The 24,686-nt window shown below is 36.4% G+C and overlaps 1 protein-coding gene across 5 annotated transcripts in view; it reads right to left on the bottom strand.

Annotated features, from left to right (window-relative positions):
* RPS6KA6 (ribosomal protein S6 kinase A6) overlaps nt 1-24,686 on the bottom strand; it is a 194,505-nt gene that overhangs the window by 93,434 nt on the left and 76,385 nt on the right. For all 5 annotated transcript variants that reach the window (XM_077890401.1, XM_077890400.1, XM_077890399.1 and 2 more), the window contains 3 exons: nt 5,399-5,480; nt 4,625-4,705; nt 3,064-3,143 (listed from right to left, as the gene is read on the bottom strand). In XM_077890401.1, coding sequence (XP_077746527.1) covers nt 3,064-3,143; nt 4,625-4,705; nt 5,399-5,480 — 243 coding nt within the window. The remainder of the gene's footprint in view (nt 1-3,063; nt 3,144-4,624; nt 4,706-5,398; nt 5,481-24,686) is intronic.

Here is a 24,686-nt window from a genome sequence, read left to right as displayed (position 1 = left end):
CATGGTGGCTATAGACAATGGTATTTTAGTGCATATTTACAGATGCCACGAGAATAGATCTTGAAATTTCTCATCACAAGAAAAAAATTTGTAACTTTTTGTGGTGACAGATAGTAACTAGAGTATGGTGGTGATCAATTTGAATTGTATACAAGTGTCAAATCATTGTGTTGTACATCAAAACTAACACAAAATAATGCAGAAAAAGAGGGAAAAATAAAGAATGGATGGGACAAAAAAAAAACTCCACACAAACAGCAAAATTGGATATTTAAACACAGCCATATCAATAATCACATTAAATGTAACAGTTCTAACACTCAAATGAGTATTATCTCAATAATTGATGTGAAAGAATATTACAAAATCGAATGTACATACCTGATAAAAATTCAACAATCTAGTAACAGAAGAGAACTTTCACAATCTCATAAAGAACATGTTAAAGACCTATACTGAACTTTGTAACTTATGCTAAAATTATGCTTTTCCCCTATGATCAGAAATAAGGCAAGAATATCTGCTCATCAATTTTACAGAACACTGAACTGGAGGGTCAAGCCAGTGCAACAAAGACAAATAAAAGAAATACAAGATGCCCATAATGGAAAAAACAAAAAACAAAAAACAAAATCTCCTTATTTGTAGGTTATAAGTAGAAAATTCTATGGAATCTACCCACAAAAGCTGTTAGATATAATAAGTAAGTTCAATTAAATTGTGGAATACAAGTTCAATGTGCAAAAAAGTCAGCTGTATTTCCATCCAACTTAAAAATGAAATGAATAAGAAAGCAACTCTATTTGCAATAGCATTTTTAAAAAGGAAATACATAAAGATAAATCTGATTAAAAATGTGCAAGACCTATACACTGAAAATGACAAGAAATTGCTGAGAGGAATTAAAGGAGACTCAAAAGCTGGAGAAAAAATATTATATTCATGGATTGAAAATTCAATATTGTCAAAATGTCAATTATCTGCACATTGACCTATAGATTCAATGCAATCCCAGTCAAAATCCCAGCAAGATTTTTGTAGAAAGTGAAAGGCTGATTTTAAAATTGATACGGGGGAGACAGAACATGAAAGAGTCCTAACTCTGGGAAACGAACTAGGGGTGGTGGAAGGGGAGGTGGGCTGGGGGGGGTGGGGTTGACTGGGTGGCGGGTACTGAGATGGGCACTTGACGGGATGAGCACTGGGTGTTATTCTGTATGTTGACAAATTGAACACCAATAAAAAATAAATTTATTAAAAAATAAATAAATAAAATTGATACGGAAATACAAAGGACCCAGAAGACCCAGAACCACTTTGAAAGAGAAGAGCAAAACTCAAGGATTTACTCTACCTTACTTTACGACATATTATAAGGGTACAGCAATTAAAAAATCAAGTGGTAGTGAAACAAAGATAGATTGATGGAAAAAAATAGAATGTCCAGAAATAGACTTTCACATATATGGTCAATTGATTTTTCAACAAAATGCAACATCATTCAATGAAGAAAGCAGACTTTGCTAATCACGACGCTAGAACAATGGGCTATGTATATGCAAAAAGAAAAAAGAACTACAACTTCAACGCATACCCCTTGACATACGCTAAAATAAACTCAAAACGGATTATAAACTTAAATGTAAAACCTAAAATTACAAAATGTCTAGAAAACATAGAAAACCTATGTGACCTGAGATTAGGCAAATATTCTTAAAATAGGACACCAAATTTATTAAAGAAAAAATTATAAGTTGGGCTTCATCAAAGTTAAGAACTTCTGATTTTTGAAAGACACTGTTAAGAGAATGAAAAGACAAACCATGGACCAGAAGAAAATATTTGCAGACAACATACATGATAAAAGGACTTACCATCCAAAATATATAAAGACTCCTAAAACTCATAAATAATACAACTTAATAAAAAATGAGCCAAAGATTTAAACAGACATACTATCAAAGAAGATAAATAGATGCCAAATAAGTGCATGTAGAGATGCTCATCATCATTAGTCATTAGGATTATGCAATTCAAAACCACAATAAGGTACCACTACACACTTATGTCCAAAATAAAAACAAGACTACTGACCATATCAAGGGTTGGCAATGATGTGGAGCAACTGAAACTCTCATATGCTGCTGGTGGGATTGTAAAAATTATAATCCTACCTTAGAAAAAAATTTGATAGTGTCTTTAAAATAAGTTAAAACATACACCTACCAAATAGCCCAGTCATTATTCTCCTAGGTATTTAACCATGAAAATAAAAACATATGTCCATACAAACATTTGAACATTAATGTTTATAGCAGTTTTATTAGTAATATCCAAAAATTGCAAACCCAAATATCCATCATATGTTCATGCATAAACAAATCGTGGTATATCCATACAGTGGAATACCACTCAGCAATGAAAGTGAATGAACCACTGATACATAAAACACCATGGCTAAATCTCACAATAATTATTCTTAGTTAAATAAGCTAGTCAAAAAGAGAATAGACACTATATAATTCCATTTATATAAAGTCCTAGAAAATGTAAACCAAACAGTGACAGAAAGCAGATTCAGTAGAGGAAGGGCAGAAGGAGGCATTACAAATGAGTGCAAGAAAATGGTTGGGAATGATGGATAAGTTTATTATCTTGTGATGATGATTTCACAGATATATACAAATGTCAAATTCTATCAAAGTACATACTCTAATAGATGCAATTCATTGTATGTCAATTATATCTCCATAAAGCTGTTTTAGAATAAATTAAAAACTACTCCCAGAGGTATTTTGGTAGCTTGAGTAGCCAAAATCCTAGGCTTGCCCCTATCTACTTCATCCATTTATTTTATTGATCTTGTGTCTAATAAAATCATGAGAAGCACATTGAAATGATCTAAATGACAGGCAGACAGAGAATGCCATTAACATATTTGCAGTGAAGCAAACAGAATAAGTATTTAAAATTTGTATAGAAAAATTAATTAGCAGAACACAAATGATTTTTCTTAGTTTTGTTTCAATAAAATATAGTAAAAATTTACAAACAGATACCCACCTCTTTGGATAATCTTGTGAAGACATCTCCTCCCCTGAGAAAATCCAGTATTAAATACAGCTTCCCTTCAGTCTGAAAGGCTAATTATAAATTAGAATGTAGTAACAGAACAATCTTAAAGGCTTAACAAGCTTAGTATAATTTTTAATTAATATGTATGTTTAGAGTTTTATCATTAAATACTATAAAGGAATTAAGCATTTATTCACATGGCTCAATAGTATTGTATAACATTATCTCAAAATTGAATTTAGTGTTAAAATAGTTATAAACCCCCTCCTAGAACATAATCAGCTTTACATATGGTTTTACTCAGAAACTTCTACTGTCATTTTCCTGATTTATGGAGTATTACGTTCTATTGCAAACTGCCTGTACTCTACCTCCCTATCTACCGAAAGTCTACTAATTCTTTCAAGCTCAACAAAAATTCCACCTCCTACATTAAATTTTCCTCTGTTTAAGATTTCTCTTTTCACATTTTATAGCATCCTTATCCTCTTTTCAATAATAATTACTTACTACTTTTGAGATTTCATTGTTCTTTATTTATGTCTCTCTATGGAACTTACTCCATTTTGATTTGTACAATTAAATTATACAAAATTAATTTGTCTTTGTTCCAAGAGATTATAAGTTTTTTAAGATCAGAGATTGTTTCACCTCTAGAGCCTACTGCATTCAATACTGTTTTGCATACAGTTGGTATTTAGTTATTAATGTAATGACATCCTGGTGATTCAAGGAAGGGGGACTTTAGATACTACTACTTTCGATTTAGGGTAACAGAGAGTGAAAGAATAATGAATGGAAATTTCTTGAGGGCTTTCTTTTTTTTTTTTTTTATCTTGAGGGCTTTCTATAAAAATAATTTAGTATATACCTTAACACATTATTTTTCAAAATTACTTAAGAATAAAATCAATAGCTGCTAGTTTTTTAAATCTTGAAAACTTAAAGTGACATCACAGAATGTATAAGTGATTTAATTATGCATATACCTTTGAATTATCCAGAAAAGCCAAATTTCACAATCTCACACATGCATTAAATTATCAATGGAGCCATAATTCAAACTCAGAACTGTCTGACTCCAAATTCATGTTCTTGCCATTATATTTACTGCTTCTTACAGGTATTCCTCCTCCCCCAAATATAAGAAAGAATAACTCAAAGGGACTAATATAACTATATGGTACTCTTCAGTAGAGCTAGGAAATAAAATAATATGCTCATTATGAACATGTAAGAGGAACACATCCAAACTTCAGATGTTTTGAATAAATTATCACAGTTTAGGGCCTAAGATCATTAAAGGTATAGCCTAGCAGAGTAAAGAAATATTACCAGACAAGTAATCAGAAGATACTATCTTATTACCTTAGACAAATTAACCAACAGATTCAGAAAATACAATTCAAAGCAAGCTATTCTTATTCTTATTTCAGATAAATATATTTTACATAGTTAAATGTATTAAATAATTTGAAGTATTTATTTTGTTATATTACTGTTTGAAAGGAAATATTCTCTAATTCCATAAATTAAAAAAATTACATACCATAGTGTAATTTAACAATAAATGGATGATTTACTTCCACCAGTATATCCCTTTCCATTTTTGTCCGAACTCTGTCTCGAACTAAAAATTATAGAAGGATAGAATATATTACTCTATATAAAATTTCAGTAGAAGTCTCATCAATAATTCACCAAACAAAAGTATGAAAATATAACTTTATAAGTGCCTAAATTTGCAATCTATATATTCCTAGACAGTAATTACCATATTCTCAGAAAGTCATCAAATTCAGTTTAGATCTAGATGGATTAAAGTGACATGAATAAGTATTTGGCTAGCATGTATTTATTATGTATTGGTCTCCAATTGTTCAAATGACTTTCTGATAAAAACTGAGCACAGTGTTATTGCTATCACATCCTAGAAGATGGTGTATGTAATTCTATCCAGGTGGTTGTGATTTTTCAGTATACAAAACCAGCACAGGTGAAGAGAAAAAAATATGAATTTTGAAATAAAAGAATATAGCCTACTAAGTTTACTTTATATTAAATATATTAAATATTAAATAAAATGTGTCACTTTTTATATGATTTTTTTTACCAGGGTACAGTATCATTAAATTAAAGCATATGCCAATATCAAACCTAGAAATATCACTTACAGGTTAGAAAACTGTAACAATTACTAATGTTTAAAGGAAACTGAGTCTATTCAACTTATACAAGCAATACACAGCATGTGTCTTAAAACAAGCTTTATCAAATTCTATTTTTTTCAAATTCTATTTTAATAAGGTTTGTAATTTTCTACCTTTTAAAGAAGCTTTTTTTAACACTTTCATTGCATAGAGCTGCCCAGCATCAGGACCAGTCTTCTTTCGAACAAGAAAAACCTAATAGAGGAATTTTTTTAAAAAGTAAAAATCATGTTTCAAGACATTCTTGCTATACACACGTTAGCACATATATATGTCCATGCATTTTCTCTAATTTTATAAAGATATATTTTTCTCTATAAATTACACTCAAGTTTTGCTCATTTTAATTCATTTAGTAAATCATACTATCATACATACATACATAGGAAAGAAAAATTTTAAAATAGATGACATGATCATGGACTTTAAAAAGTTTGTGATATATGAGATAAGCAATATAGTGAGAGGCAATTTGATCTAAGGGAACTACTTTCAAGACCAAAGCACCTTAATAAAGACCAAAGAAATGTGATGACTATTAATTTGATAACTTCATTTCTACTGCCTTATTGGTCCATTTTGGAAGTTACCAGGCATTTTGTTTTCTAAGAAGAAAGAACAGAGAAAATGATACCATTCTGCCAGGCTGAAGAATCAAGATGGCAAACTATCACAATAAACAAATTAAAATTAAAATCTTTAAGATTACTGAGCAAGCTTAAGATAATACTACTTCATATTTTCAAACTAAGATTATGACTCATTAAAAGCTAATTTTTTAAAAGCTTCAGTTATGAAAATAAATATGAATAGATTAAAATTTAATAGCAGTTATTTATCAGTAAAGGGCTGTTTCATTTTTAAAAACTAGCAAAAGTTATACACTGCTTTGAAATAAATTATATAGAAACTAAAACAAACAAAAGGAGCTGAAACCAGGAGCTGCATTCCTGAAAAAAATTAATAAAATTGATAAACCTCTAGCCAGACTTATCAAAAAGAAAAATGACTGAAATAAATAAAATCACAAATAACAGAAGAGAAATAACAACATTACAGAGATATAAACAATCATAACAGAATATGATGAAAAACTATGCCAAAAGTTTAGACAACTTGGAGGAAATGAAAAATTTCCTAGGAACATATAGATTACACAAACTGAAACAAGAAGAAATAGAAAATTTGAATTTGAACAGAACAATTACCAGGAATGAAATTGAATGAAATTGAATCATTTAAAAAACTGCCAACAACCCAAAATCCAGGACCAGATGGCTTCACAGGCAAATTCAAAGTCTTTAAAGAAGAGTTAATATGTATATGTATGCTTTTCAAACTATTCCAAAAAATAGAAAAGAAAGGAAAACTTCCAAATTCATTCTATGAGGAAGCATTACTCTGATACCAAAATCAGATAAAGACACCACTAAAAAGAGAACTACAGGCCAATATTACAAATGAATACAGATGCAAAAATTCTCACTGAACTACTAGCAAACCTAATCCACAAAAGATAATAATAAAAAAAAAAAACAGGAGTTCCTGGCCTGCTCAGGTAGTAGAGCATGTGACCCTTGATTTCAGAGTTGTGAGTTTGAGCCCCACATTTGGTAGAGAGATTACTTCAAAATTAACCTAAAATGAAAAAAAAAATAACTTTTACTACGACCAAGTGGGATTTATTCCTGGATTGCAAGGGTGGTTCAATATTCATAATCAGCATTATATAAAGCATTAATTAAAGAAAGGATAAAAAATATGATCATCTCAAGTGATGCAGAGCATTTGATCAAATACAATATCCATTCATAACAAATCCCCAACAAAGTAGGATTAGAAGGAACATACCTCAATATCATAAAACCATATATGAAAAACCCACAGCTAATGTCATCCTCAAAAAGAAATCAAGAAATAAGTCTCATTTACAATTGTATCAAAAACCATAAGATACCTAGAAATAAATATAACCAAAGAGGTTATGAAAACTATGAAACATTGATGAAAGAAAGTAAAGAATTGGGAAAAATATTTCATGCTCATGGATTGGGAGAACAAATATTGTTAAAATGTCTATATTACCAAAGGCAATCAAGTTATGTTAGAAAGCTGTAATGATCAAGACTGTATGGCACTGGGACAAAAAAAAAGGACAAATAGATCAATAGAACAGAATAGAAAATCCAGAAATGAATCCACAACTCTATATGATCAATTAATATTCCACAAACCAGGAAAGAATATCCAATGGAAAACGATAGTCTCTTCAACATATGGTGTTGGGAAAATTGGACAGTAGCATGCAAAAGAATGAAATTGGACCACTTTCTTATACCATATACAAAAATAAATTCAAAATGGATGAAAGAAGGAAATATGAGACCAGAAACCATCAAGATCCTAAAGGAGAACACAGACAGTAACCTCTTTGACATCAGCCATAGCAACTTCTTACTAGATACGTCTTCTGAGGCAAGGGAAGCAAAAGCAAAAATTAACTGTTAAGACTTCATCAACATAAAAAGATTCTGTATAGCAAAGGAAACAACAAACAAAACTAAAAGGTAACATATAAAAGGGAGGAGATATTTGCAAATGACATATCTGATAAAGGGGCAGTATCCAAATTACATAACCAACTTATAAAAATCAACACCCAAAAAAATAACCTAGTTAACAAATGGACAGAAGACATGAATAACATTTTTTCAAAGAACATATCTAGATGGCCAAGAGAAACATGAAAAATGCTCAATATCACTCATCATCAGAGAAATATAAATCAATACTACAATGAGACATACTCTCACACCAGTCAGAATGGCTAAAATTAACAACACAGGAAATAACTGTGTTGGCAAGGATTTGGAGAACGGGAAACTCTCTTACACTGTTGGCGGGAATGCAAACTGGTGCAGTCACTCAGAAACATTATTAAGGAGGTTCATCAAAAAGTTAAAAATAGAACTACCAGTTAAAAGTTAAAAATAGAATGATCCAGCAATTGCTGAATTTACTACTGGGTATTTACCTAAAGGATACAAAGTGCTGATTTGAAGTAATACATGTACCCAAATATTTATAGCAGGACTATCAACAATAGCCAAATTATGGAAAGAGCCCAAACATCCATTGACTGATGAATGATAAAGAAGAGTTGGTATACACATACAATGGGTTATTACTCAGCAATAAAACCAAATGGAATCTTGCCATTCACAGCAATGTGAATGAATCTAGAAAGTATTATGCTAAGCAAAATAAGTCAGAGAAAAATAAATACCATATGATTTCACTCAGAGGTAGAATTTAAGAAACAAAACAAATGTACATAGAGGGGAAAATATGAGATAAAAACCAAGAAACAAACAAAAAAAAAAACCAAGAAACACACTCTTAAATAATAGAGAACAAACTGCTGATTACCAGAGTGGAGGTGGGCAGCAGAATAGGTTAAATAAGTGATGGGAACTAAGGCGGGCATTCATTGAGCTAAGCACTGGCTATTGTATGTAAGTACTGAATTGGTAAATTCTACTCTTGAAAGTAATATCACACTGTATGTTAACTAAGAGGAATTTAAATAAAAAAGGAAGTAAAAAAGACCAAAAAGAAACAGAAACAGAATGACCAATTGAATTTCCACTCCAAGAGTATCTAGAGCACCAAGTCCCCTCGGTACCTCAGCTCCATGGATGGCTGCCTTATTTATTCTCACCCCAAAAGAAGCTTGAGGTTTGTCTCTGGAGAGGTCTCTGAACTGCAGGATGCCAAGCACAAGCACAAACACTAATCCTTACCCTAATCTTAACCTTGTCCCTATACCTAACCCTATTCCTTACCAATAACTACTAAACTCTACCTCTAAACTGAATTCAGACCCTAAACCTAACCTCTGGAGAGGTCTCTGAACTGCAGGACATGAGGGACATAGATTGATTCTAACCCTATCCCTAGCTCTAAACCTAATCCTAACCCTAACACCTAACTGTTAACGACTAACCCCCAACTCTAACTCTAATTCTAAATGGATTGCTGAGAAGAGGTCTCTAAACTGCAGGAAAATAGGCTCATTCACTCACCCTGGCCCTAACTCTAACCCTAGCCCTAATATTAGTCTTACACTGAACCCTAATCCTTCATCTCAGGAAAAAGAAGATTTGGGGAACACACACACACACACACACACACACACACACACATACACACACGATGGAACAATACTCAGCCATAAAAATGAAATCTTGCTATTTGCAAAGACACGGATCAAGGTAAAGAGTATTATACTAAGTGAAGACCTAATCCTAACCCAACCACAAATCCTAACCCCCAACCCTAACTATACCCTAGCCTTAACCCTAAACTTATCTCTCTGGAGAGGTCTCTGGTGGAATATATATATACAATTTGATACACAAAATGGAATATTACATAGCCATTAAAAAGAAAGAAATCTTGCCATTTGCAAGGACATGGATGGAGCTAGAGAGTAGTATTCTAAGCAAAATTAGAGACTCAGATAAAGACAAATACCATATGATTTCAAATATAGGTGGAATTTAAGAAACAACATAAATGAGCAAGTGAAAAAAAAACAGAGAGGCAAACTAAGAAGCAAACTCTTAACTACAGAGAACAAACTGATGGTTACCAGAGGGGAAGTGGGTGGGGGGATGGGTGAAATAGTTTGATGGGAATTAAGGAGTGCACTTGTAATGAGCATCAGGTATTGTAAGGGAGTGATAAATTACTGTATTGTACACCAGAATCTAATATTACACTATATTTTATTTTAACTAGCTGGAATCAAAATAAAAACTTAAAAAAAGAAAAAAAAACAGATTAATTTAATTGCCACAACACACACACACACACACACACACACACGTGCACACATGCTTCAGCTAAACAAATAGCATTAACCCTAAGCACTGGATTCAAAGGTTTAAGATACCCAGTTTCCTTTTTCCTAATATCCACATGACCAATATAATAACAAGGGAATCAAGTCATTTCATGAATGATGACTCCACATCAAAAAGAACTATTTTTTAAAAGATTTTATGTATTTGAGAGAGCAAGTAAGAGAATTCCAGGAACAGAAAGTATAGAGCAGAGGGGAGGAGCAGAGGCAGAAGCACACTCATCACTGTTCAGGGAGACCCATTTGGGGCTTGATCCCAGGACCTAGGATCATGACCTAAGACAAAGGCAGATGCCACTCAGGTGCCCAAGGAGAACCATTTTTATCAGTCTCTTGAAGGAAAGCAGTTCTCAATCCATTTGGTCTCAGGAATCCTTTACAATCTTAAAAATTAGTGAAAACTCCAAAGTGTTTTTTTTTTTATTAAATATTTTTTTTCAATTTTTATTTATTTATGATAGTCACAGAGAGAGAGAGGCAGAGACACAGGCCGAGGGAGAAGCAGGCTCCATGCACCGGGAGCCCGATGTGGGATTCGATCCCGGGTCTCCAGGATCGCGCCCTGGGCCAAAGGCAGGCGCCAAACCGCTGCGCCACCCAGGGATCCCCAAAGTGTTTTTTTTAATGTGGGTCCTATCTATTGATACTTACCATATTAGAAATTAAAACAGAGAAAAACAACTTTGTATTGATTCATTAAGAAATAATAAACTTATTACATGTGAGCATAAATATTTTTATAAAGGTAACTATATTTTCCAAAGCAAAAAAATTGAGGAGTGACATTAATAAATGTTTTTGCAAATCTCTAATATCTGACTTAACAGAAAAGAATCAGATTTTTGTATCTGATTCTACATTCAATCTGTTGTAATTAAGTCAGGCCTCACACAGACATGTATGTAGAAAAGGGAGGAGTATTATAATAGCTTTTTCATATAATTGTGCTTATTCTTCTTTGATATGTCACAAGAACTTAGAAAGTGGCAGTTTCTTAAAATTTAGGTACAACAATCTGAAACCATATCAATTAACTGTCCATATTCTATTACATAATAATCCATTGGTCTACCTAACACTTTTAATGGACTTTGTACTAGTATCTGATTTGATAATACCATGTGTTGGTCATCTCAAAAATATTGCTTTACTGAGATATGCAAATCTTTCAAATGTTGAACAGCAGTGATTTCATCAGAAAAATTTGAGTATTAAGATGTCAAGTTCATAGCATCAAATAAAAATTTTCCAAAACTAATTTTTTGCTCCACAGCCCAAAGTTTATCACCAACAAAGATGTTGCCAGTTGTTTTCCATAATATAAGAGGATCATTTCCATTCTTGTGGAAACATGTACCAAAAATATGAAGTTTAAGTAATCATTGTTTGTCAATCATTCTTTCAAGTAAAAATGGTGTTTTATGGAAAAAGTGGCTAGTTCAGTTTACAACTCAAAAATCAAACAACTGCTCTGCCTTAATGGTATGCAACATCTGGTATACAGTTAAAGTGCTTTATCTATACTTCTCATTTCATCACACAATGGTAAACTGAAGTGCACTCAAGGGTTGAGATTTGAGAAGTTTAATAATAACATTTCATCATCAAGGGATGCCTGGGTGGCTCAGTGGTTGAGCATCTGTCTTTGGCTCAGGGTGTGATCCTGGGGTTCTGGGATCAAGTTCCACATCAGGCTCCCTGTGAGAAGTCTGCTTCTCCCTCCGCCTATGTCTCTGCCTCTCCCACTGTCTCTCATGAATAAATAAATAAAATCTTTTTAAAAATAATAGCACATCATCAAAGACATTCTGAAGTAAAACTCGCGTTTTTTAAACTGCCAAGTATTTAGCAGTGAATACAATGACTACTGACATAATTTGTAGTCACTGCTGCAGTTGTGCCAGGGTGCCAGAAGTTTTAGAACAGTATCTTAGAATTATAAAATAATTTTGACCTTGAGGACCCCCTGAACATGTCTTATGGATGCCCAGGAATGGACAGACTATACACTGAGAACCACTGTTCTAAAGCACAGCCCTTAGTAAGGATGGAAAGAATGGAATATAGAGAGCAAAAAGAAGCAAGGAAACAAGAAAAAAATGGTCCAGACTTTCAGGAAGACACTTGCACAAAGTAGTCACTTTTTCCCTAGCTCTTCTAACACTCTACTCCACTCTACTCCTAATATGGCATCTAATAGAAGCCATCATTTATAGTCTAGAGAAATAATTATTTGTTCATCAACTGATTTGTTCTTTTCAGATCTTAGATGGACTAAACTATCATAAGAAAATGTCTTCTCACTCTGCTCTCTTCCAATGGTCAACTAGAGAAGTTGCATGGCTTCAAACTACTGTATCTAGGGCAGCCTGGGTGGCATAGCGGTTTAGCACCACCTTCAGCTCAGGGTGTGAACCTGGAGACCCAGGATCAAGTCGCATGTCGGGCTCACTGCAAGGAGCCTGCTTCTCCCTCTGCCTGTGTCTCTGCCTGTCTCTGTCTGTGTCTCTGTTTCTCATGAATGAATAAATAAAAATTAAAAAAAAACTACTGTAGCTAAAAACATATTTAGCATGATCAAAGAGGTTTCCTTTCAGTCACATTAATCCAATTCTTGGAAGCAGTTCAGAGAAGAAATGGGTGAGTGAGTTACTCCAACATACCTCTTTGGGTCGTATGGACTTTTATATTTTCCATTAAAAAAGTACTCAGTATCTGTTAAAGAGAACTGAAAGATGAGCCAGCTTTAATACTGATTGAAGAGAAAAAAAAGTCTAATAAATTCTAAGGTGTAAACATATATTTTGAAAAGTATGCCAATAATTATATAAGAAGGCAAGGATTTAATATTTTCAAAAACCCATTTTTGGGGGCAGCTTGATGGCTCAACCAGTTGAGCATCTGACTTTTAAAAAAAAAAATTTTAAGATTTTATTTATTAGTTTGAGAGAGACAACATGAGATGGGGGTAGGGAGAGAGAGAGAGAAGCAGACTCCCTGATGAGCAGGGAGCCGGACATGGAGCTTGATCCCAGGAACCTGAGATTATGATCTGAATTGAAGGCAGATGCTTAACATATTGAGCCACCCAGGAGCCCCAAGCACCTGACTTTTGATTTCAGCTCAGATCATGATCTCATGGGTGGGGAGATCAAGTCCAGTATTTGGCTCTGCACTCAAGGAGTCTGCTTGAGATTCTCTCCCACTGCACCTCCCCCCACTTGCACACACGTGTGCTCTCAGATAAAAATTAAATCTTTTTTAAAATTCATTTTTAAGTCATATACTTTACTATCATGTAAGTAAAGAAAATTTATAATCCATGAATTTTAAAATGTATGCTTTGCAAAAATATTACTTGGCGTGTGAAATAAAGGAAAGGTATTCTGACAATTTCAGGCATGTTTTCATGTATTTATTTGCGTTTTAAAATGAGTAATAGGGATCCCTGGGTGGCGCAGCGGTTTGGCGCCTGCCTTTGGCCCAGGGCGCGATCCTGGAGACCCGGGATCGAATCCCACGTCGGGCTCCCGGTGCATGGAGCCTGCTTCTCCCTCTGCCTGTGTCTCTGCCTCTCTCTCTCTGTGACTATCATAAATAAATAAAAAAATTTATAAAAAAAAATAATAAAAAAATAAAATAAAATGAGTAATATAAGTTGTTTTGTACACTAAATTTCAATCCAAACATTAGTGATCATTAATAGCATCATATTTGGTGTCCAGTACAGACATCATTTTTGCTGTCCAGTACAGACATGATAATACAAATTTCTTTAAAGTACAATCTTACAAATGGTTTTAGTAGTGTTTTTCCCCTATTAATTATCTTACAAAGATATCTAGTTGCAATGTTTTACATAGCCCAAAATTCCATTTATTGCATTTTAACAATGGAACTTTTACAGACAACTAAATAACACCACAGCTCAAAGTTTCTTCAATTTTCTCCCATGCTTCTCTGATTCACAGGCTTGGCCAAATTACTGCATAGATTCAGCATATAACAAGTCACATCTACCCAATGCCCATGTAAATGATGTAATACTGACAAGCAAGTAGGTTAACAACCTAGGGGAAAAAATAAGCGAACTCCTTAATATTTCTTTGGTTGATAAAATATATGAAGATCAATACTTTGTATTTTAATATTACAAATTTCTATTGTTTTTTTATTTTTTAAAAGAACTTTATTTTTTTAATTTCTTTTATTGGAGTTCAATTTACCAACATATAGCATAACACCCAGTGCTCATCCCGGCAAGTGTCCGCCTCAATGCCCAACACCGAGTCACGACAACCCCCGACCCAACTACCTCCCTTTCCACTACACCTTGTTTGTTTCCCAGAAATGAACGAGTTAGGTATCTCTCATGTTTTGTCACCCTCACTGATATTTTCACTCATTTTCTGTCCTTTCCCTTTATTCCCTTTCACTAATTTTTATATTCCCCAAATGAATGAAACCATGCAATGTTTGTCCTTCTCCGACTGAATTATTGCACTCAGCATAACACCCTCCAGTTCCATCCACGTTGAAGCAAATGGTGGGTATTTGTCGTTTCTAATGGCTGAGTAATATTCCATTGTATACATAGACCACATCTTCTTTTTCTATTCATCTTTTGATGAGCACTGAGGCTCCCTCCACAATTTGGCTATTGTGGACATTGCTTCTATAAACATTGGGGTGCAGGTGTTGCAGCGTTTCACTACATCAGTATCTTTGCGGTAAATCCCCAGCAGTGCAATTTCTGGATTGTAGGGCAAATCTATTTTTACCTTTGAGGAACCAACACACAGTTTTCCAGAGTGGCTGCACCAGTTCAAATTCCAACCAACAGTGCAAGAGGGTTCCCCTTTCTCCACATCCTCTCGAACATTTGTTGATTCCTGTCTTAATTTTCACCATTCTCATTGGTGTGAGGTGGTATCTGATTGTGGTTTTGATTTGTATTTCCATGATAGCCAGTGATGAGGAGCATATTCTCATGTGCTTGTTGGCTATGTCTATATCTTCTTGGTGAAATTTATTTTCATGTCTTTTGCCCATTTCATGATTGGATTGTTTGTTTCTTTGGTGTTGAGTTTAATAAGTTCTTTATAGATCTTGGATATTAGCCCTTTATCAGGTCATTTGCAAATATATTCTCCCATTCTTTAGGTTGTCTTTGAGTTTTGTTGATTGTTACTTTTGCTATGCAGAAGCTTTTGATCTTGATTAAGTCCCAATAGTTCATTTTTGTTTTTGTTTCTCTTGCCTGCATGGATGTATCGTGCAAGAAGTTCCTGTGGTCATGTTCAAAAACGGTGTTGCCTGTGTTCTCCTCTAGGATTTGGATGGAATCTTGTCTCACAGTTAGATCTTTCATACATTTTGAGTTTATCTTTGTGTATGCTGTAAGAGAATAGTCTATTTTTATTTTTCTGCATGTGGATGTCCAAATTTCCCAGCACCATTTATAGAAGACACTGTCCTTTTTATAGTGGATAGTCTTTCCTGCTTTGTTGAATATCAGTTGACCATAAAGTTGAGGGTCCATTCTGGATTCTTTATTCTGTTCCATTGACCTATGTGTCTCTTTTTGTGCCAGTACCACACTGTCCTCATGACCACACCTTTATAATACAACCTGAAATCTGGCATTGTGATGCCTTCGGGACTGGTTTTCTTTTTCAATATTCCCCTGGCTATTCGGGGTCTTTTCTGATTCCACACAAATCTTAAGATGATTTGTTCCAACTCTCTGAAGAAGTCCATAGTATTTTCATAGCGATTGCATTAAATGTGTTAATTGCCGTGGGTAACATTGACAATTTCACAATATTAATTCTTCCAATCCATGAGCTTGGAATATTTTTCCATCTCTTTGTGTCTTCCTCAATTTCGTTCAGAAGTGTTCTATAGTTTTGAGGGTATAGATACTTTTACCTCTTTGGTTAGTTTTTTTCCTAGGTATCTTATGCTTTTGGGTGCAACTGTAAATGGGATGGACTCCTTCATTTCTCATTCTTCAGTCTCATTGTTAGTGTATAGAAATGCCACTGATTTCTGGGCACTGATTTTGTATCCTGCCACACTGCCAAATTGCTGTATGAGTTCTAGCAATCTTGGGGTGGAGTCTTTTGGGTTTTCTATGTAGAGTATCATGTCATTGGTGAAGAGGGAGAGTTTGACTTCTTTGCCAATTTGAATGCCCTTTATTTCTTTTTGTTGTTGCCTGATTGCTGAGGCTAGGACTTCTAATACCATGTTGAATAGCAGTTGTGAAAGTAGACATCTCTTTGGTGTTCCTGATCTTAGAGGAAAGGCTCTCGGTGTTTCCCCATTGAGAATGATATTTGCTGTGGGCATTTCATAGATGGCTTTTAAGACACTGAGGAATGTTCCCTCGTTCCTAGTCTGAAGAGTTTTGATCAGGAATGGATGCTGTATTTGTCAGATGCTTTCTCTGCATCTATTGAGAGGATCATATGGTTCTTTTTTTTTATTTTGCTGATATGATCAATCACATTGATTGTTTTACGAGTGTTGAACCAGCTTTGCATCCCGGGGATAAATCCTACTTGGTCACAGAGAATAATCTTCTTAATGTATTGTTGCATCTTATTGGCTAGTATCTTGTTGAGAATTTTTGCATCCATGTTCATCAGGGATATTGGTCTGTAATTCTCCTTTTTGGTGGGGTCTTTGTCTGGTTTTGGAATTAAGGTGATGCTGGTCTCATAGAATGAGTTTGGAAGTACTCCATCTCTTTCTATCTTTCCAAACAGCTTTAGGAGAATAGGTATGGTTTCTTCTTTAAACGTTTGATAGAATTCCCCTGGGAAGCCATCTGGCCCTGGACTCTTGTGTCTTGGGAGGTTTTTGATGACTGCTTCAATTTCCTCCCTGGTTATTGACCTGTTCAGGTTTTCTATTTCTTCCTGTTCCAGTTTTGGTAGTTTGTGGCTTTCCAGGAATGCGTCCATTTCTTCTACATTGCCTAATTTATTGGCGTATAGCTGTTCATAATATGTTTTTAAAATCGTTTGTATTTCCTTGGTGTTGGTAGTGATCTCTCCTTTCTCATTCATGATTTTATTAATTTGAGTCTTCTCTCTCTTCTTTTTAATAAGGCTGGCTAATGGTTTATCTATCTTATTAATTCTTTCAAAGAACCAACTTCTGTTGGTTCCACAGTTCCACAGTTCTTCTGGTCTCTATTTAACTGAGTTCTGCTCAAATATTTATTAACTGTCTTCTGCTGGCTTTAGGATCTATTTGCTCTCTTTTCTCCAGCTACTTTAGGTGAAAGGTTAGCTCTTGTGTTTGAGTTCTTTCCAGTTTTTGGATGGATGCTTGTGTTGCAATATATTTCCCCCTCAGGCCTGCTTTTGCTGTATCCCAAAGATTTTGAATGGTTGTATCTTCATTCTCATTAGTGTCCATGAATCTTTTTAATTCTTCTCTAATTTCCTGGTTGACCCTTTCATATTTTAGCAGGATGGTTCTTAATCTCCACGTGCTTGAAATCCTTCCAAACTTCTTCTTGTGATTGAAATTTCAAAGCATTATGGTCTGAAAATATGCAGGGGACGATCCCAATCTTTTGGTATCTGTTAAGATCTGATTTGTGACCCAGTATGTGGTATATTTTGGAGAAAGTTCCATGTGCACTTGAGAAGAATGTGTATTCCCTTGCGTTTGGATGTAAAGTTCTGTAAATATCTGTGAAATCCATCTGGTCCAGTGTATCATTTAAAGCTCTTGTTTCTTTGGAGATGTTGTGCTTTGACGACCTGTCGATTGTAGAAAGCGCTACATTCAAGTCACCAATTATAAGTATTTTATTATCTAAGTATGTCTTAACTTTTGTTTTTTATTTGTTTTTTTTTAATTTTTATTTATTTATGATAGTCACACAGAGAGAGAGAGAGAGAGAGGCAGAGACACAGGCAGAGGGAGAAGCAGGCTCCATGCACCGGGAGCCCGATGTGGGATTCGATCCCGGGTCTCCAGGATCGCGCCCTGTGCCAAAGGCGGGCGCTAAACCGCTGCACCACCCAGGGATCCCCTTAACTTTTGTTATAAATTGATGATATATTTGACAGCTCCCACATTCGGTGCATAAATATCGATGATTATTAAGTCCTCGTGTTGGATAGACCTTTTAAGTATGATATAGTGTCCCTCTTCATCTCTTAGTACCGTCTCCGGATAAACTTAGTTTGTCTGATATAAGGATGGCTACCCCTGCTTTCTTTTGAGGGCCATTTAAATGGTACATGGTTTTCAAATCTTTTTTTTTTTTCAGGCTGTAGGTGTCCTTATGTCTCGAATGAGTCTCTTGTAGATAGCAAATAGATGGGTCTTGCTTTTTTTCCAGTCTGAAACCCTGCGCCTTTTGATGGAGTCATGATTTCCATTCATGTTCAGAGTTACTATTGAAAGATATGAATTTAGTGTCGTCATGATACCTATCCAGTCTCTGTTTTTGTGGATTGCTTCCCTGGACTTCCTCTTTCTTTTACAGAGTCCCCCTTAATATTTCTTGCAAAGCTCGTTTTGTGGTCACATAGTCTTTCAGTTTCTGCCTATCTTAGAAGCTTTTTATCTCTCTTCCTGTTCTGAATGAGAGCCTTGCTGGTAGAGTATTCTTGGCTGCAAGTTCTTCTCATTTAGGACCCTGAATATATATCCTGCCAGATTTTGGCCTGCCAGGTCTTTGTGGAGAGCTCTGCTGATCATCTCATATTCCTCCCCATATAAGTTAAGAATCTCTTGTCTCTCACTGCTAAGGATCTTCTCTTTATCTTTGGAATTTGGAAGTTTCACTATGAAATATCGGGTGTTGAATGGTCTTTCTTAATTTCAGGGAGGCATCTGTCTATCTCCTGGATCTAAATGCCTGTTTCCCTTCCCAAGTTAGGGAAGTTCTCATCTATGATTTGTTCAAATACACTTTCTGGTTTTCTGTCCCTTGGGCGCCCTCTGGAACCCCAATTAAAGGTCGATTTTTCCTTCTGAGGCTGTCATTTATTTCCCTTAACCTATCCTCATGATCTTTTGTTTTTCTCTTTTTTCCTCAGCTTCCTTCCTTGCCATCAACTTGTCTTCTATGTCACTCACTCATTCTTCTACCTCGTTAGCCCTCATCATTAGGACCTCCAGTTTGGATTGCATCTCATTTAATTGATTTTTAATTTCGACCTCATTAGATCTAAATTCTGCAGTCATGAAGTCTCTTGAATCTGTTATGCTTTTTTATAGAGCCACCAGTAGCTTTATAATTGTTCTTATGCATTGGTTTTCTGACATTGTATTTTAATCCAAATTCTGTAACTCTTTGGGAGAGAGGACTGTTTCTGATTCTTTCTTTGTGGAGAGTTCTTCCGTCTAATCATTTTGCTCAATGTAGAGTGGCTCAATCAAGTTTTATTGGAAAAAGGAGGAAAAGAGAAAAAAAGGGAGGGGGAACAAACCAAAAACAAAGAGGGGTATCCTCTGATTCTATATACTGTAAGTCCCTGGACTTCTCCTTGAGCTTTCCAGTGCTGCTTTGTTAAGAACTTGCTCTTCTGGGATCCCTGGGTGGTGCAGCGGTTTGGCGCCTGCCTTTGGCCCAGGGCGCGATCCTGGAGACCCGGGATCGAATCCCACGTCGGGCTCCCAGTGCATGGAGCCTGCTTCTCCCTCTGCCTGTGTCTCTGCCTCTCTCTCTCTCTCTGTGACTATCATAAATAAATAAAAATTAACAAAAAAAAAAAAAAGAACTTGCTCTTCTCCTGTCCTTCCAGCTGGTCTTCTGGCGTTGGGGCCTCCTGTGCTGATTCTCAGGTGTGTGCACGGCTCAGTGGGAGCTGTTTATCCTGTGAGGCCCCTGCTCCCTGGTGGTCCTGCTCAGTCCCAAGAACAAGGTGACACTATGAGGAACAACAACAGTGGCGGTGGCCAGCTATCCAACTCTGGAGTCAGCTCCCACAGTAACTACCACAGTCTCCCAATCCACAGGGGCCTGGATGCTCCGAGGGCAGGGGGCGCTGATCTGCACAGTTCGGGGCTGCCTGGTGGTAGGAGCATCCTCGCTGCCCTGTGTCCTCCCGGCCTCTGCCTGTTCCGGGGGGAGCGCTGGATCTTAGGCTGTGTCCCTTGGGGCCCTGTGCTCCGGGGCCTGAGCTGCTGGAATCCTGCTTTTGGAGCCAAGCAGCCCCCCTGTGGAGCTGCTGCCTGAGCTGCTCCCAAGGCCCCACCGGGCGCATGCCTTAGCCCTTTGGGGAGCTCAGCCTAGGGTGTGTGGGGCGCTCTCCCCTGGGGCACACTTCCTCTGTTAGTGACCCTGGAAGCCTGAGGGCATCACTACCCCTCCTGGGATCCTGCCTGAGCTCCCTGCAGGCGCCTTTCCATCCAGGAAGATTGGTAAAATTCCTGCTTCTCTGCGAGGGGGCTTTCCTGTCCTGGAGGCACTCCTGGCCTGGCCGTATCTCGGCTCCTTGTGGGGGCCCCTCCCCCTTGGATGGTTTTTTATTTCTTTATTTTTTTTCCGTCTTCCTACCTTGATAGAAGCGTGAATTCTCCTCACTGTAGCATTCCAACTCTTCTCTCTTTAAATCTCAGGCCGAATTCATAGTTTTTCAGGATGATTTGAAAGTTATCTAGGTAAGTTGCTAGGGACAGCTGACTTGGGGACCCTACTCTTCCGCCATCTTGCCCTGCCTCCCAGTATTACAAATTTTTAAAAAGGCTTCTATGTTATCCTTGTTAAACTGAAGTTCCTGCACAAAGCTGAGTATTTCCTGAATTTAAGGACTATATTGACTTGTCCACATGTTTCTATATTTGATATGAAGATGTTATGAAAGACATTACATTTTGTTATACTGTATTCTCTTTATGAAGTCCCATGAGAAAAATTTTTTCTGGTCTGTTAGATCTGTTTACAACCTTACAGATACTGCCAATAATCCTGCAATTAAATGTATCAACCTCTTTATAATGGCTGCCAGAAATTTTAAGTCATCATTTTGTTCCCCCTTCTAGAACACATAGGCTTTTATGTCATGCATTTGTAAACAACAAAAATGCAGTACTGGCTTCATCTAATCTTTCCTACTCTAATCATTTTCTCTACTTATTTTTATTTTACTTGGTATTCATTTATGAATATAGTAAATCCTGTCTGGAGCAAATCTGGATATAAATAAACATACATAGGAATAAATATATACATCAAATGAAAAACAATGACTTTTATTATTTTTTTTTAACAATGACTTTTAATGGCTTGAAATGTTTGCCTGGTGAACTTTTTAAAATTTTTAAATTCAATTAGCCAACATACAGTACATTACTAGTTTCAGATTTACTATGCAATAATTTATGAGTTGCGTATAACACCCAGTGCTCACCATATCGCATGCCCTCCTTAATGTCCATCTCTCAATTACTCCGTCCCCCCACTCACCTCCCCTCCAACAACCCTGTTTGATTCCTATAGTTAAGAGTCTCTCAAGATTTTTCTCCCTCTCTCATGACTTCCCATTCAGTTTTCCCTCCCTTCCCCTATGATCCTCTACACTGTTCCTTATATTCCACACATGAGTAAAACCATATGATAATTCTTCTCTGATGAGTATTTTTGCTCAGTGTAATATCCTCCAGTTTCATCCACATTGATGTAAATGGAAAATATTTATTCTTTCTAATGGCTAAGTAGTATTCCATTGTATATATACATACAACATCTTTACCCATTTGTTTGTTCATGGACATCTTAGCTCTTTCCACAGTCTGGTTATTGTAGACATTGCTGCTATAAAAATTGGGGTGTAGGTGCCCCTTCAGATCACTACATTTGTATCTTTGGGGTAAAATACCTGGTGAAATTTTATCCAAGTTGATATTTAAGCATGTATACATATGAGATATAAAAAATTAATCTCTGTTCCTCTAAAATTAACATCATAAAAATACGATGTAAAATAATTAAGAGAATATTGCACTTCTATATATTTTTAAAAATACAGGTATGCAGAATGCACATGCCTTCCCTATACGTCAGTTTTATAAGCACTTGCCCCACACAGAATCTATTAAAAGCTCCCTATACTTTTACTCTCCCCAGCACAAATATTCAAGTCCTATCTCCTTATTTTCATATACTTCTTATAGCAAATTACTGTCAAACTATAATCTACCTTAGTTTTTACTGTGTCTTGAGAAAAATTTCTCTGTATTTCACGTTACATCCTTTACCATGTAGACATCAGGTTACTTTAAGACAATGTCAATTTTATGTCCACTAATACTGCTTTTATAAGTGTATACACTAGACGTTCAATAAATATTTTTTTTCTTTTAAATGATTCAGGTCACGATAGGGCAGGGCAAGATGGCAGAGGAGTAGGAGTCCTCAACTCACTTGGTCCCATCAACTTACCTAGATAACATTCAAATCATCCTGAACACCTATAAATTCGACCTGAGATTTAAAGACAGAATAGCCAAAACCCTACAGAGAGAAGGGTTTTCACTTCTAACAAGGTAGGAAAGTGGGGAAAAAAAAAAGAATGAAGTGGGGGAGGGGCACTGCCAAGGAGCCAGGGTAAAGCCAGTTGGTGAAACCTTCAGGTACAGGAAAGCCCAGCCCCAGAGAAGTGGGAACATTGAAAATCCACAGCGGATTCTTCCCAGATGGAAAAGCACTTAGCTGGGAAATCAAGCAGAATCACAGGAGGGGCAGTGAAGCCTCCAGTTTCCCAGAGTCACTAATAGAAGAAGTGCGCCCAGAGGAAGGCACATCACAAACTGTGGACTGATCTCTGTAAGGGCTAGAGCATGCAGCCAGCAGGGAATTTGGAAGAAGCTGGTTGGTTAGGTGGGCGGATCTGGATGGAGGTGTGTGCGCCCTACTGCCTTCAGGAGCCAGGACTCCCCAGAGCACGATTCCAGCGGCACAGGGTGCCATACTCCAGGGATCCAAGTGGACAAAGCCAAGGATCCCGCACTCCCTCTGGGACAGGCAGAGGTGGGGAGGGCACAGGCCAGGGAGGACTCTCCTTCCACTGGGCACCCTGCAAGCTGTGCAGATCAGCACACCCTCACCTGAACCAGGAGCATCTAGGCCAGTGTGGACTGGGAGACTGCATTAGTTACTAGTAGGGAACTGATTACAGAGCTGGAAATCCAGCCACCACCAATGTTGTTTTTACTTCTTGTTTCACCTTGTACCTTTGTTGACAGATCACATCAACAAGAGAAAAAAGAAGAACCATATCATCCTCTCAATAGATGCAGAGAAAGCCTTTGAGAAACTACAGCATCCATTCCTGATCAAAACTCTTCAGAGAGTAGGGATAGAAGGAACATTCCTCAGCATCTTAAAAGCCATGTTCAAAAAGCCCACAGCAAATATCATTCTTAATGGGGAAAAACTGAGAGCCTTTCCCCTAAAATCAGGAATACAAAAGGGATGTCCACTCTCACCACTGCTATTCAACATAGTACTAGAAGTCCTGGCCTCAGCAACCAGACAACAAAAAAGAAATTAAAGCCATTCAAATGGGCAAAGAAGAATTCAAACTCTCCCTCTTCACTGATGACATGAGAATGTTCATAGAAAACCCAAAAGACTCCACCCCAAGATTGCTAGAACTCATACAGCAATTTGGCAGTGTGGCAGGATACAAAATCAATGCCAAGAAATCAGTGGCATTTTTATACACTAAAAATGAGACTGAAAAAAAAAATAAATAAAAATGAGACTGAAGAAAGAGAAATTAAGGAGTCAATCCCATTGACTATTGCACCCAAAAGCATAAGATACCTAGGAACAAACCTAACCAAAGAGGTAAAGGATCTATACCCTAAAAACTACGGAACACTTCTGAAAGAAATAGAGAAAGACACAAAGAGATGGAAAAATATCCCATGCTCATGGATTGGCAGAATTAATATTGTGAAAATGTCCATGCTACCAAGGGCAAATTACACATTTAATTCAATCCCTATCAAAATACCATGGACTTTCTTCAGAGAGTTGGAACAAATCATCTTAAGATTTGTGTGGAATCAGAAAAGACCTCGAATAGCCAGGGGAACGTTGAAAAAGAAAACCAGAGCCGGAGGCATCATAAACCCGGATTTCAAGTTGTACTACAAAGCTGTGATCATCAAGACAGTGTGGTACTGGCACTAAAACAGACACATTGATCAATGGAACAGAGTAGAGAACCCAGAAATGGGCCCTCAATGTGGAGGCCGAGAAAATTAAGGCCATTCCACTTTAAGTTCAGCATTATCACAAGTACAGCCATCCCAGGCCCCTGTGAATAAGAGCTGAAATTTACAGCTTAATGCCCTTGAAAGTCCCATATTAGAATGAGAACAGAGCTCAATGCCCTTGAAAGCCCCATATCAGAATGTAAACAGAACTTGAGAAATTCCTCAACCCCTTCTGGAGGTCCCCTAGACCAGCCCATAAAACTAAGCTGAAA

This window comes from Canis aureus, chromosome X, assembly GCF_053574225.1.
Source record: "Canis aureus isolate CA01 chromosome X, VMU_Caureus_v.1.0, whole genome shotgun sequence".
Lineage (NCBI taxonomy): Eukaryota > Metazoa > Chordata > Mammalia > Carnivora > Canidae > Canis > Canis aureus.
Note: the sequence above shows the minus strand (reverse complement) of the source record. Positions and strands in the feature narration are given on the sequence as shown.